This window comes from Melitaea cinxia, chromosome 10 (genome assembly GCF_905220565.1).
Source record: "Melitaea cinxia chromosome 10, ilMelCinx1.1, whole genome shotgun sequence".
Classification (NCBI taxonomy): domain Eukaryota; kingdom Metazoa; phylum Arthropoda; class Insecta; order Lepidoptera; family Nymphalidae; genus Melitaea; species Melitaea cinxia.
The window spans coordinates 3,887,078-3,902,657 of record NC_059403.1 but is presented as its reverse complement, the minus strand read 5'-3'; the positions used below and the strand labels follow the sequence as shown (position 1 = coordinate 3,902,657).

At 34.1% G+C, this 15,580-nt stretch overlaps 1 protein-coding gene across 1 annotated transcript; it reads right to left on the bottom strand.

Annotated features, from left to right (window-relative positions):
* Positions 1–3,029: 3,029 nt before the first annotated feature.
* LOC123656921 (caskin-2) lies at positions 3,030–15,195 on the bottom strand. Its single transcript, XM_045592534.1, has 10 exons — positions 15,180–15,195; positions 8,908–9,105; positions 8,421–8,617; positions 7,931–8,110; positions 7,355–7,567; positions 7,047–7,154; positions 6,597–6,737; positions 5,534–5,659; positions 4,505–5,086; positions 3,030–3,941 (listed from the first exon to the last, which is right to left on the bottom strand). The coding sequence occupies exons 1-10, from the start codon at positions 15,193–15,195 to the stop codon at positions 3,636–3,638; spliced, it is 2,067 nt and encodes a 688-aa protein (XP_045448490.1). The 3' UTR covers positions 3,030–3,635.
* Between the last annotated feature and the right edge of the window lie 385 nt (positions 15,196–15,580).

Here is a 15,580-nt window from a genome sequence, read left to right as displayed (position 1 = left end):
TCACACCAATAGGATAAGTTTTTGTATGGTATTACATTAATCATATTAAACCTTTTTACCTAATTATTTAGGTTAATTAGGAATCTATTATTAAGAAAATGTAAGAACAAACCCTCGTATAAATTATTTTTATTTTATTATTATAAATAAATACATGATATTTTATCTTGATACATATTCACATTTTTTGTGACTTAGAACGTTATGAAGCCGAGAATCTTTTATATAGCAAATGTAAAATTAAAAATTATCAACTAAGGCTTTATAACGAAGCAGCCCTTTTGGATTTTATCGCTGTTTATTAAGTTTTTTAGATGCCCGACGTTTCGGATACTTTACAGCAACCGTGGTCACGGGAATCCTTTCACGATTGAGTGAAATTCGCGTAAACATTACAAAACAATATAAAGCTATTCTTTTTATTTGTTTTTCTTATTCTTTTAAAAATTTGACTAGAAGATGCCATTTAATCAAATAAAATCTCGCACAAATAAATCGTTGAACCTGATCGTAAGATTTGACACAGATCCTAATTGTTTATAAATCTTATTTTTATTTATATTTACGTATCTCAGTTTAATTCCAGTGCTAGTCAATATTCATATGTCCCTTACATATATCTCATATCTTCACTTTCTAGATGATTCCAAGTAATCACTGGTTTTGATTACGACCCTGCTTTTTTGAGAAAGGTAAACAAAGGCAACAAATATTTAAATAATTGTGTTTGCTCGCAAACGAAAAAAAACCGACTTCAATTACATCGACGAGTATACAACGTAGATCGACGAAAAAATAGTCAAGTAACTACGCGTTATCAAAGATTACTCAAAAAGTAGTTATCAGATCTCAATAAAATTTATATGTAACCACATGACAAACATCAGCTATCGATTAAATTAAAAATTATTAAAATAGGTACACCCAGTAAAAAGTTATTGCGGATTTTCAAGAAGTTCCCTCGATTTCTCTGGGATCCCATCATTAGATCCTGGTTTCATTATCATGGTAATAAACTAGGGATATCTTCTTTCCAACAAAAAAAGAATTATTAAAATCGGTACACCCAGTAAAAAGTTATTGCAGATTTTCAAGAGTTTCCCTCGATTTCTCTAGGATCTCATCCTCAGATCCTGGTTTCCTTATCATGGTACTAAATTTAGGATATCTCCTTTCCAACAAAAAAAAATTATCAAAATCGGTACATCCAGTAGAAAGTTATGCGGTATAATACAACGTAGGTCGACGAAAAAAGCGTCAAGTAAAAACGCATTATTAGATATAACTCGAAAAGTAGTTGTTACATCTCAAATAAATTTAAATGGGACCAATTGGCACACACCACCTTTCGATTAAAAAAAAATTGTCGAATTCGGTCCACACGGTCAAAAGTTCTGATGTAACATACATAAAAAAAAAATACAGTTGAATTGAGAACCTCCTCCTTTTTTGGAAGTCGGTTAAAAAAGAACAAGAATATCAAGAAGCAATTATTAAATTCGGCAACATAGAGTTGTTTGCCCCTGGTATACGTTCAGTGTACATACTAATAGGTACTATTCTATTGTACATATTCTCCATCAGAAAATAAGGAAGGTCTGGGGGCTCTGGGATCTTGGACTATAATGAAATATGCAGTGAAAAAAAAAGATTATTGGATATTACAAATATTTATTCAAATAAGAACTGATTTATAAAATAAGAGATTTATAAGCTGCTTCCAGTAATAGTCGATTACGATTTAACATTAACCATAAATAACCGCCACTCAAAAAAAGTAACAAAATTTTGACTAGTTATTAGACCAAGGACAATGGTAATTTAAAATTAACCACAGTAATATATGGCTTGATTGATTTTATATCTAGCACCGATCTCTTCTAGCGACCCTAGATCACGTAAACAATAATAATAAACGAGTGACGGCATCTTTTACAGGTAGGTATACAAAAGTTCTAAACATGGTGTGTTAGGTATCAAAGGAGACTGTATAGAAACACTGATCTCTATAGTTATTTACAATACAAAGCTAAAAATATTTTATAACTTGCTACCTTTAGTTACTAATATTATTGTTTATCTCATGTTAGCTTGAAAAATCTATCCACGTGTATAAAAAGGTGTGTCGCTATTTTTTGCGGCTTTATTAGCCACTTTTATTCCCATTTATTTAAATGTAAATTTCACCAGTATGATAATATGGCCACTTCATATCACATTGTTAGTGGACAGTATTAAAATTAAGTGTTAGATATAGTTATTGTTTTATTTTTGATAAAATACAAAATTTGAGAAATTGGTACGGGCACTTTCGTCTTTTATATTTTTTTTTATTTATTGCTTTGTAAGCCACATTTAAACTATTGTAACAGGCATCAGTGAAGCTGTTGCGTTGTAATGATTCGCATTAAGCATCAGCGCGAGTGAATCGATCATTTAATTGATGGAAACTTCCATAACATAATGGATGAAAAATTATTTTATACAGCTAGTAACTTTTCAGGTTGGCAATGCGTTGGTCCGATGCCATGTCAAATGCCCTTGGCATTGCAATAACCATGTGTGAAAAGGAATCGAAGGTTATAAACATGTACGAAATCTATAACTACTTTATACGAAGTTCTATTATACATTCATTATACTCCCTAAATTTTCACACTATCACTAGAGCTATCATTTTGTATAAATTCTAACTATTCTATTCTACACAATATTACTAAAGTACTCTACAATTTTATTGTACATGGAAAACTAGCTACTGGATATATTTATTCTATGACATAATTTAAGTAAAATGTTATTTACAAAAATAGCCATTCTCATCTGTTTCATTTGGATCCGACTAAATCTAATTTTAAACTATCCCGAGGGTAAAGAAAACGTTACTATTGTAAATTTAAATAAGGAACTATTTATAATAATTTATCAACAAAAAATATTAAATCGAAAAACAAATATCTTTACGGACAATAATAAAAGTAAATAGTACAAACTTTTGGGAGGTATTTATAAAATTATAATCATTGCAATAAAAGAGCATTCTGGCTTTAATATATAAAGGTTAGCTAAAAGTTAATTAAATGACATTAGGTATACTTGATAGGAATATAGGAGCAAGGCGTTGGATCGAGGCAGTTTAAGTGCGCTATTTGGAGTTTATTCGAAATTACATATTTAAAAAAAACTATCAAGTATTTGTTCGGATTATACGATATCAACTCAATCATAATTTATGGTACATTACCTTAGCAATATATTAAGGGGGCTAAAAGATATAAAGATTTATTTTCTTTTCCCCTATTTAAATTGCCATTGAGATATGTCACGTGATAGGTCTCGTAGACCTAATAAAGCATGCAAGACTGAAGCTACTCAATAATAACATTTGACTGTCAAACCAGAACTATTGCTTTTCAGAATTCTTACATACATTAACAACGATAAAACAATTGTTATAATAGTTAAATTTTTCATAAATAATGTCCATTATTATCCGAAATACACTAGAAAATTTAACGTTCACTTCCAATAGTTCACATCAATGGAGATACATCGATCAGGACATTAATCTTTGGAATTTATTCATTCTATTTATATTAATTTTGTATTCGAGTACAATATTTTTATAAGACGTTTTAGGAATCGGTCAGGCCTTGGCGTTTCTCTTCTTCCAACATGGCGTCCAATTCATCTGTCAGGTTGGCGAGCATGTTGCCAATGTCATTTAGGACGTCCACTGGTTCGGAGCTTTTACTCTCTTCTTTGTGCTCGGATAGCGGGTTTGATTTATCGGGATTTCGCGGCAGAGTGGTGAGGGGAATCCCCGCTCGGCCGTAGTCCACGGTGTGGGGACGTCCCGCTATCTGGCCGCGGTTCTGTTTTATAGTTCCTGCGTTTTCATTTGCGAATGGAATGCTGTCTGACTCGGTGCTCGAACTTGACTGCGGAGGAAGATAAATTATTACTGTTTTTGGAAATTATGGGAATATGGTGGTTCCGTGACACAAAAGCATGGTTAAGTTTAGAAATACAATAACCATCGTAATACTATATCATATATCATAGATATTTTATTTATTTATTTACACGTTTGCACATCGACACAAAATCGTGACAGTACATGATATTAAAAAAAATCAAGTTTATATTTATTGTTTAATTAAATAAATTTAAAGTTGTTTAAATTTAAAATTTTCTTTTGTATATTAGTAGGCAAACAAGCTTTCGTCCAACCACAACGTTCTACCATATCCTATAGACGCTTGCAACATCAGAAACATCGTAAAGGCGACAACTTGCCGACTCCCAACGAGCACTCGACCCTCCCAACGAGCTCTGGCCACCTCACTCACCACAGGTATCAACCCTTCTTGAGACCAGTATTATTTGGTTGTAATTTTCTGTAAGGTTGAAGTACTGATGGTTGCTCAAGATTTTGAGCAAGATATCTTCTGCTGTGCCCCTATCTCAATGAAAAAAGCAAAAATATGTTCGATAAGTTTACCTTAAAGCTAGCGTCGGAGCCGGTTCTTAGCTTGTCATCGTCGTACCTCCGCGGTGGCGACGAAGGCGCGGGTGGAGGGGGGAGCAGCCCCGTACTGTCCAGTGACACACTGAGAGAATCAGAACTAGGGTAGGCTGGCAAACTTAAAGGTAGGCTCTTCTCTGGATGTATTTCTACGGTAGTTTGCCCGAACCTGGTGAACGGAGCGTATTGTGAGCTCTGTCTCTTCGGAGGTTCCGGTGGAGGTTTTCTGGCGACGTGAGGACTGGCGCCGTACGCTACTCTTTGTAGTCTCGCTGAATACGCAATCTCATCGTAAGTATAATCTGGCGATTTGTCCCTGTACGCTGGCGTCGCTTGGATTTTCGCGACAGGTCGTGGTCTAACCAGTCCTCTAGGGCGCGGTAAGGTCCCCCCGCCTTCGTAGGAGCTGTCGTTCGTCGGTGTGATGTCACCGTCGTCGTAGGAGCGTCGCCACTGACCTCCGTAATAAAACCCAGCTTCTGGCGAGAATGTCGTATGCGACGCTCTCTCTGTCGGGTCTTCCAGACTCTCAAGTGATTTACCGCGGGGATGACGTATCTGCGAAGTAAATTTCCATTAGTGTTTATTGTTACTTTACAATTAAATAATCAGTTTTTATTTACAGCTCAAACTTTTCAAAATACAAATCAAAATGATCGAAATACATAATTGCCGTTAAGTAGAAAACATGCATTAGCATGTACAGATATTATAATAAATACTTATATCATATTTATACTAATTAATATCAATTATTTTTATTATATTAAAATATTTGCAATAGTTATTAATCGTTATTGAAATATCATGCCTCATAATAATATTGTTAATATAAAAATATCATACAAATCTACCGTGCAACTAACAACAAGTCAAATAGCTCCTAAAGTATTAACCGAGGCATAGTAAAAAAAGGTAACACACATAGAACACGTTCATAAAGTCAGGTGCACATAAAAGCCGGGTGCCGAGGTGCAATGTCAAAGACAACCGCCAGAATCATACCTGGATAGGAACCAAGTCTGTGCCACATAGGGCCGTTGGTAGGGCGTCAAACTTTAGATCGGGAGGTTTATGGTAACTTCTCGCCTGTCTCTCCCAGGGCTGGTAATGCTCCCTCGGATATAAATCCTTCTATGTCCAAGTGCGGTTTGTGTTTGGAAAAAGAAAAGAAAACAAAACATTCACATGCTGCTTCGGGATGTGGTATGAGGTGGATGCAGCGTCGACGGGTGAATGGACAGCTCTGCGACTCATTTTTAATTTACACTCTTTTGAAACAAAGGTAGATTAATAGCGTCTGTGACCATTGTTTTATATACACGAAGTCGCAAAGATGTTTGACAGCGACAGTGATGGCGATGGAAATAGACTTCTAAACGTCCAAGCGTAAATGAAAATCGAATTTCAGAACGTGTCGGGAAAATTAGAATTTCGATTAAGATGAACTGAAGCCGATTTCGTCCACTTGGACTGTGTTTTCCCAAAATTTTTTCACGGTCTGGCTTTGCAAAGAAAAAAATTCGGTGCGGGGCTGTTTACACACGGAGCTAACATCTAAAGCCCTATTCGGCCTGAGGAACGCCTGCTCATAAAATAATGCGTTATAATAAAACGCTATATGTTATTTTCAAGCGTTGTTAGTAAAATACAACAATGTTAGATTTTTATTTATTAATTATTTATTATTGGTTGTTTTGTTAAAATTTAACAAAAGACAGACGTATTAATTAAGTAAAAACTTTTTAATAAATAAAAAAAAGATTAATTATAAATGAAATGAAATGAATGATAGAAATGAATATTAAAATAAAAATAATTAAAAATTAAATTATAAAATAAAATATTGTATTGAAGTGATGCTTTATAGATAATGTAGTTTGAATTAATAGAACAATATATTTCTCTATATTAGGTAAAGATTAGAAATAGTCATAAAAGTGGATAACAGGTATCAATACTGGTTGTTGAGGGAACATCCACTTTTATGCTAAAGGACATCTATAACATTCTATTACTAAAACATCACTACAAACAATTAAAAGATTGCTATTTGTCTATGCCGTACCTGTCCCGGTATTCGTGTGAAGTCGATAGATCCCTGGCTACTGATACTTCGTTTACCAGCTCTTATATCCTTCACTCTTTTTATAGCCAGCAGAATCTTTTTCTGGTGACCGAGACGAACAATACCCATGTCTTCTAAATCCTACACACAAATTAAGTTATTTGTAATATATGACAAGTTTCTAAGCAGTAGTTTTAAATTTGTAATGGACTTTTCGAAAGAATATCTCGACGTGGCTACGATACACTGACCAAATAAATCATACGAATGGTCTAATTAACAACGAATAAATATTGAAATTATAATTTTTTAAACAGCTTGTAAAAAATCAAAAATACAAGACACATTTGATAGGTAAATGTCCACGGAAAGGAAATATCAATATGACGCTCTAGTTATAGTTGTTCCTCTATTTCTTAAAAAACTTATCCTCATTTAAATATATATTACCTCCCAAGCTAACTGTGTAACGTCGTGAACGGTCCGGTATCCCTGAGCTACGAGAGCTGGTCCGTATTCTTCCAACCTCAAAAGACGAAGCCACTCTTCTAGCGACCCCTGAAATTAAAATTAAAATATTATTAACACAAAAAAATTAATGAAGGAATTCAAAAATTTAATCTTATATAATATTAGTAACGGATTTTGGCAGTTCTTCTAAAATATGGATGGCACTTACTTTAAAATTGTTTTTTTTTTTTAATTTATCTATATACAAGATTTCTTTTGACAAGTAACAAAATAATAAACATACTAACCGGAATGTAATCAGGTAGATTATCTGGTACATTTAAATTAGCAAGTTCAGCCTTTAACCTCTTGCGATGATTTGGTTTCTTAATACCAACAGCCGTTAGATCTTCTGGCGTCATTCTTGTAACCGTCGGTAGATCATAACCTGCATCTATGAAGAGTCTAGCATATTCTTCCATCTGTAGGTCGGCTAACCAAGCGTGTATGATATCCTGATCCTGTAAGTAGATGGCAATTTATATATAATAATTAGATAAAAAAGAATGATAAAGCCTGTATTGAAATAGACTGTAAATGTCGCAGAACTGGACAGAGAACTGACATAACTGAAACTGGACTGTGCTGAAATAAGACCAGAAGCGGAACAGAAACGTAAAAAATGGCAAATTTTGAGATTTGATGATAAGAGTTTTAAGGCTATTTATAAGTCATTAAGATTTTTACAACGTAAATGGTTCAGTGATTGTAAAAAAATAGTATAATGTTTTGTAGTATCTGTCGTTAATTATATTCATTTTTGTATATTTAAAGAATTATAATAAATTGAAACTATCCTTATTCATGCTCAAATATAAGCTTACCGGAAGTCCCTGAGAGATCATAGCCCGAACTCTGTCGACGGTGTCACCACAGTGGCAAGCAGCGTGATGATGGTGTGGCATGCGGCCTGACGCTCTCCCGCTGTCAAGTGACGCAGAAGAGTGCCTAGATCCTGACCCTGCTGATCCTGATGATGAGCCAGGACTATCACGCCCTGGGCTCTGAAAAATAATACAAAGCGATCAGACATGATTGCCAAAATCTAATCTGATCTAGCTCGGACACCCAGGTACTATATTTAAAAATAGCAAACAGTCATGATTGAAAGCATCAGTATTATTACTGATGCTTTATATTTTTATACGGTCTTTATAAATTTTGAGTCTCACTGCATTTACAAGCAAACCAATGTATCTCTTAAAATTGAATCAAGATTTTGAATTAAGAAAGTTTTAAGAGTGCAATTTAAGAAAATTCACTTACATTAACATAAAGCGAAAAATTTTATTTAATAAAACAATATTTCTTTACCTGTGTCATATCTATCCCCTGATCATCGCTCAGCGCTAGCTGGTGGTGGTAGTAAACAGCTGCTTTATGCGTGAGTGGTTGTGTGGGCGGTGGAAACGTAAAGGTACCACCTCCAGCTGGACTTTTGCCCATGCTCCCGCTAGCACCCGACACTCCCGACACTCCTGACACTGTGCTGCCATAGTCTGAATGATCATCTGGAAGAAGCAAATAAATGATTATATTTAATGACATAAAAACTATAAGAATTGTTTTACATGTCATAAAAGTACAAGATCGAGAGAATAGAAGTCGTCAATATTTTAGATAAACATCTAAAAATTTTCGACATTTTATAATAAAATTCGCGAGGATACAAATTTTATTGGAATTTACTCTTAAATTCCTATCGGGTAAGGACTTATGCGGTAGTTACAAGGTACAATTTGTATTATGTAACATTACATACGTATATCAATACGCATATAAAAGGATATATTCAACTCACCTCTTGTATGTGAAGGTGTATCTGGTGGCTGTGGGTAGGCTTGTTCTTCGCATGACGCATACCCTTGAGATCCAAAGCTGGAGCCCGAGTGTCTATGTTGCGGTGTACCAAACGCATCTCCAGGTACAGCCGGCGGCGGCACGCGTTTCGCAGTCGCCGTCTTTCCGGCGCCGCTACCACCGCGGGACATGCCGCCCACTGCAAAAATACATATTTATATGATAAATTGATTAAAACTCATAACAATTTACGGAATATCAAAGTTAGTTTGTAGAACGAGCACGAACACACTTAATCATATTCAGTTTGAAACTTCTTGGTGCCACAATCGGGAAGACTATTATAATAGCTGTGAATTATTGAGTGTAATAATGTTAGCGCAACAGCGAGTATATTTGATGAATCTTAAGTTATTCGATCCGATCGTTAATGACATTTTAACTTATATACGCAGTATTACAACCTCTCTTCGATAAACCGCTTAAAGTTCATTTCTATTTTCATTCTTCTAATACCGATGGAAAAATCGTTCACGCCTACTTATTCTTATAATTCCATTATCATCCCTAATGGAACCCTTAGGTGAAGCCAAGAAAATCTCATTTACGTCAAAGTAGCTTCAAACACCGTTATCTGCTTTGTGCGAGACGTCAACCGCATTAGCAAAATGAGTAACATTCATCCCCGTTTCACCTAATGCGATAAGCGAAAGGGGGAGGGCCGGGAGTTTAGTAATAACCCAAAACATCATCAATCATGATCGGCCGCTCGCCGAGATCGGACCTGTTCGGATCGGACAGCTAATTGCTCGTGCCGAATCGATAAAGCTAACGAATGGCCGAAAAAAATCGTCATTAAAATAATCGCGATGCAAACACAAATCGAAAAAAAGAAAGCTCTCGGGCCTTTTAGATAGCAGTTTAAGAGTGTAAAACTTCGTGGTATCTGACAGAATAACCATTGTTTTTACAAGAGCCGAGGCAGTTTGTGTTATATAAACATATTCGTGAGGTTTTCTTTTGTAAGCGAAATGTACTTTTTGTCATCATTATGGTGACAAAATGAAATATATTTAATAAAGTACCAATTCACGTTATTTGGATTTAATTAAGTTTCCTCTGTATAAAAAAGCCTTTTAATGTTCCAGCCTTCACGTTTCCATCATTCATGAAACGCCTAATATTGTTTACTGTAATTTAAAATTCAATATCGCAAACATTTCGTCGCATCCAAAAAACATGGCGCGGAACTCTTTTGAGAAAGAGAAATTATTTCTTCAATTACTAGCACGCAAGCCGTCTGAGTATTAAGGCGGTCATTACGATATAATATTTGGTAATTTCGAAGGCACGCGATATGCGAATTTATTGGTTATATTACTCCATGATTAATTAAAAATAAAGAACAATATTAAAGGTAAATTTTGACGAAAAAAAAATTAAACAATTATAATTTAAGTGCTGGAACGGCTCAGTTGATTGGATACGCTAATTTAGACAAAACTGTACTACTATAAGTGTTCTGTAAGGTTCTATTCTGGGCTGCCAGTGCTGAGTTTTCAAGTGATATGTGTATAAGTGATACACACGGTGTTTGGAAACAGGTGTCCTTTCATTTTGGGGCAGATACATGTAGGTATACCATAGATGAAATTATCAGTGAAAAAATAAATAAGTAGGAAATAATTGTGTTTGCTCGCAAACGAAAAAAAAACCGACTTCAATCACATCGACAAGTAATACAACGTAGGTCGACGAAAAAATAGTCAAGTAACTACGCGTTATCAAAGATTACTCAAAAAGTAGTTATTAGATCTCGATAAAATTTATATGTGACCACATGATTAACATCAGCTTTCGATTAAATCAAAAATTATCAAAATCGGTATACCCAGTAAAAAGTTATTGCGGATTTTCGAGAGTTTCCCTCGATTTCTCTGAGATCCCATCATCAGATCCTGGTTTCCTTATCATGGTACCAAACTAGGGATATCCTCTTTCCAACAACAAAAGAATTATCAAAATCGGTACATCTAGTAGAAAGTTATGCGGTATAATAAAACGTAGGTCGACGAAAAAAGCGTCAAGTAAAAACGCATTATTAGATATAACTCGAAAAGTAGTTGTTAGATCTCAAATAAATTTAAATGGAACCAATTGGCACACACTACCTTTCGATTAAAACAAAATTTGTCGAAATCGGTCCACCCGGTCAAAAGTTCTGATGTAACATACTTAAAAAAAAAAAAAAAAAAATACAGTCGAATTGAGAACCTCCTCCTTTTTTTGGAAGTCGGTTAAAAAATAAAAAAATATTGTGCTTTAGACCACACAACTGAAGTAAAACTTCTGTAAAATAGGCCTGCACCGTGTCTTAGATCCCCAAGTCAATCATGCATTAAGAAGTTTTACTTCAATTACAGCTCATTATCAAGTATCTTTAAATTCGACATATTTGAAAAAAAATGTTGCGAAGGTATAGGCAAAGAGGATATAAATAATGATCAACGTTGCTTTTATTCCTAAGAAATTCTGAAACTTTATAGTATAGTAGACTAGCTTGTAGGATTAAGCTTCTTAGACTTCAAAAAAGGAGGAGGTTACTCAATTCGACCGTATATATTTATATATGTTCGGGGATAACTTCGTCGTTTATGAACCGACTTTGATAATTCATCCTCCATCCTAAGTGTGGTACCATGATAAGGAAACCAGGATCTAATTATGGGATTTCAAAGAAATCGAAGGAAACCCTCGAAAATCCGCATAACTTTTTACTGGGTGTACCGATTTTGATGACTTTTAATTTAATCGAAAGCCAATGTTTATCACGTGGTCACATTTAAATTTCATCGAGATCTGATTACAGCTTTTGGAGTAATCTTTAATAATGCGTATTCCTCTACCTACGTTGTATTAGATACTTGTCGATGTAATTGAAATTGGTTTTTTTTTTTGTTTGCCAGCAAACACAATTATTAATGCCTAAATAAGGATGCGAAAATAATCAATACGTTAACATGAGTACATTTTCAGTGTCTTAGTTTAGTGGGAATGGTGTTTCTTGGAAAACCTTAAGCTTAACTGTGTGTTTAACATCCGTGACGTTATCACTTTTTCTCGTAAGTCTGTAATCAGAACAGGTGTCACAGGACATTGGGTTTGCGCTTAGAGCACATAATCTGGCAAACATTACCACCTACTTTCCTTTATCTTTTCTAAAGCTGGCTGGCTACACACGAAGCATAATATTGATATTCAAAGTGTATACTTTGAAAATGATGAGACGTGGAAAAATTTAATACAACAATTTAGAGTTTCATAAACCTTTCAGAAGCTTTTCGGTTACATTTCGTCAACAACCATAACTTGATAACGTTTTGTCAAGGTACGTCCGCTGAAAACTTTTTAAAGGTTGATTTTAACCTTTATATACCTACTATACTTTAAAACGGGCTATAAAATGATAATCTTCGCAGTGTGATTCCAGCTCAATCACCATTTCTACAGCGGATCATTGGTCTTAGGTTTGATGGATTTCTTCTGACGTTAGCGCCGCACGTTTTACGAGGGTGAAATGTGTAATAATGGCGGTATTTCACGGGGATTACGCTCAAATAACATCATTAATTTTTTACGTCCGAAAATTTTAAGTATGCCGCGTACATAATCGTATTTGTTTTTTATCGGATTCACGAAACACATTAACAACTGATGCAGATGGCAATGACGAATAGTTTTCAAGAATTAAAATATTACTTATGTAATTACTAAATATTTATTTTTCAGGTGAGTAATTCTTACAAATTCTAAGTTTGTTTTTAGCTGTGGTTTTAAAATATGCCATTTATACAAAGAGCAACACGGAGCATTTATAGGAATTTTAATTGTTAGTTTTATATTTTATTTATCAGCACCATTACGGTAATTGACGTTAAGTAAATACTTCGTATTCTTTGAGATACAATTTAATTAAATGAATTATTGAGATTTCTATTGGCGGTTGGTCTTATCGATTTAAGCGCCATCTAGACGAGACGCTTTGAATCAATTATGTATAAAACGGCGTGATACCGAACGATTTTGATTTAAAAACATTCTCAGTGTCGCGTCGTAATACTTTATTAAAATACAATTATGCGGCGCCAGCTTTATTACGTGTTTATTTTTAGACGTTCTGTAATTTGCAGCTGTGGTTTAAGATTACGCGTACACGGTTATCACTGTTACAAGATTATAATGATCGTTTGAGTTCACCGATGATTAATTGATCGTTGATCATAATGTTGTACGTTCATTTAAATAAATGCATACAACACAGTTGAATAAATTGACTCAAATCTGATATGGTTGAGTACTTAGAGTTGACGAGTAACAAGGTCTAAAAAATTCTAACATAACAGTGTCACAAAGATATACACATTTTTAATTTTATAACGGTTTGTTCTCCATAATTTCGGTAATCTATTAATCAATCGTGTCATTTGTGACATTCACATAAAACTTCAATAGATTATAAATATCATTAATATTTAATGGCTTTAACCACTAGTAGTCGGAGTGGTGTTATGTGTCTTCTTAATATATCAACTTAAATCTTCCGTTATTTATTGTTTAGGTAAATGTTAAATATATAAAAAACAATAGAATATAATATTTTTTAACAGGTAATTTTCAGAGAGAGCGCTGATCAACTGGTGCTTTCTATCTTAACCATTCCTAATAGAAAAGAATGCTCAAAACATTACACGGTTACCGTCTCTAGTAATACCCTGATGTAGATGCGATCCACAAAGTAATTGTATCGATAGTGAAATCCGATTCTCAAAGGTCGTATACCTATGTACTATAAAACCTTTTTGGGCATTATTACATCGTATTAGATATTATTTAAGATGTACGAGTCGAGTCAAATCTTGAGCTTGAATTACACCCCGAGTGAACACAATTTGGTATTCTTAAAGATCTCGATTCTTTTGTCGGTGAAGTCAAGAACGACGTATTGTAGGACTTTTAACTTGGCTCTTATGTGAAATTTATTTTTGGAAGGGACATATAGGTAACTATTTACCAAAAAAGGAAAATAAGCAGGAACTCAATGAATAGTAAGTACCTCCTAGTTTGAAAACGTAAAACCAATATCAGCAGACTATTTCTGTGGTCGGTAAGTCGGTAACTAAAACTGCTTTACAAACTATGTTAAAAGTCAATTAATTTGCTACGTTATTTTATAGAATACATAAATTTTAAAACATTTAACGCAAATGATAAACTGACACCCAGTGAAAGTAGACCGGCTAACGAGGGAGAATCAAATATGATCGATCAGAACAATCAAGTAATAGATACGCTTATCACGACTTGACATGACAGGCATTACCGAATAACCGTATTAGACGCACGCATTTTATCTTCAGATGTTATACCTACGTTCTACGTTTGAACTAATGCGTTGGATATTTAAATAAATATAATTAGAAAAAGTGATATTTCTTAACTTATATATATATATATATATATATATATATATATATATATATATATATATATATATATATATATGTTAAATAAGTAAATTAACTTTAATTATACACTTATACAAATGTGAGCAGGAAAAACAAATGGATGAAATTAGCCGCTAAAACCATTAATTGGTTAATATGAAGGCTCTCATAGTTTGCTTAAAAGATAGTTGTCAAATCAACCGCTTTGGCGAACATCAGCTTAAGTAAGTTTACGTTAATCGCATTGGATGAACCTCGGGATTAGCGTGAAGCCACGAAGTACTCCAAACTGATTGATTGATCTGACCGGATTTCGCTAATTGAGAGCGACTTGTACAACTCCAATGTCGGCGCCAATAAATTAGATTCTTTCGACATTGAACTTTAGAGTTTTCCCTAATTTTTAAACGTTTTAGAATTTAACGCAAATCAAAATTTATTTTATTCAAGTAGACTTCCAACTACCTTTTTAACTTAATTGTAAAATAATGAAAGCAGTTATTTGTATGGTGAAGTAACTATAACGTTATTTTTTTGAGAAGAAATGGCAAAAAATAGTTACGTCACTGAAACTATAGTAATTTCATACCTGGGCATTGGGGTATATGTTCTCCAAATATCAAATAATTTATATGTCTGAACGAATCTTTATTTTTATGGAAATGAAGAAATTTTAGATGATTATCCTCTTAAGAATGCCGTTATCTCATCTATGCAAATGAAGAAGCGGACAAAGGCTCTTCACTCTCCGTCTCAAAGCCCATGAGACCGTTCAAAGCACGCATAACACAAATACTAATGGCGTGACAAATACCCTTATGACCTACAAATATTTGTATAGAATCTAATCATATGCGCATACACCGATAGTAAAGAACGTCAATTAGCCGGCACGTAATGCACAATTTACATTAATTACTTACCAGAACGCTTTGCGCATAATAATAGATACCTTATATAAAATACTTGATTGCTCATTTAAACAAAGAAAATTGAATTCAAATGTAAAATATATAAGTTACTTTTTTACTCGACAGTTACTAGTTAGTTAATGATTAGCCTATGATGCTTTCAACACTATGAGCATCGAAAGCGCATTGCCGACTCTACCCTTGCCATAAATACTTCTCTGGAGCTCTGGTGGTTTGATAATCATACTTTTCTTACTTT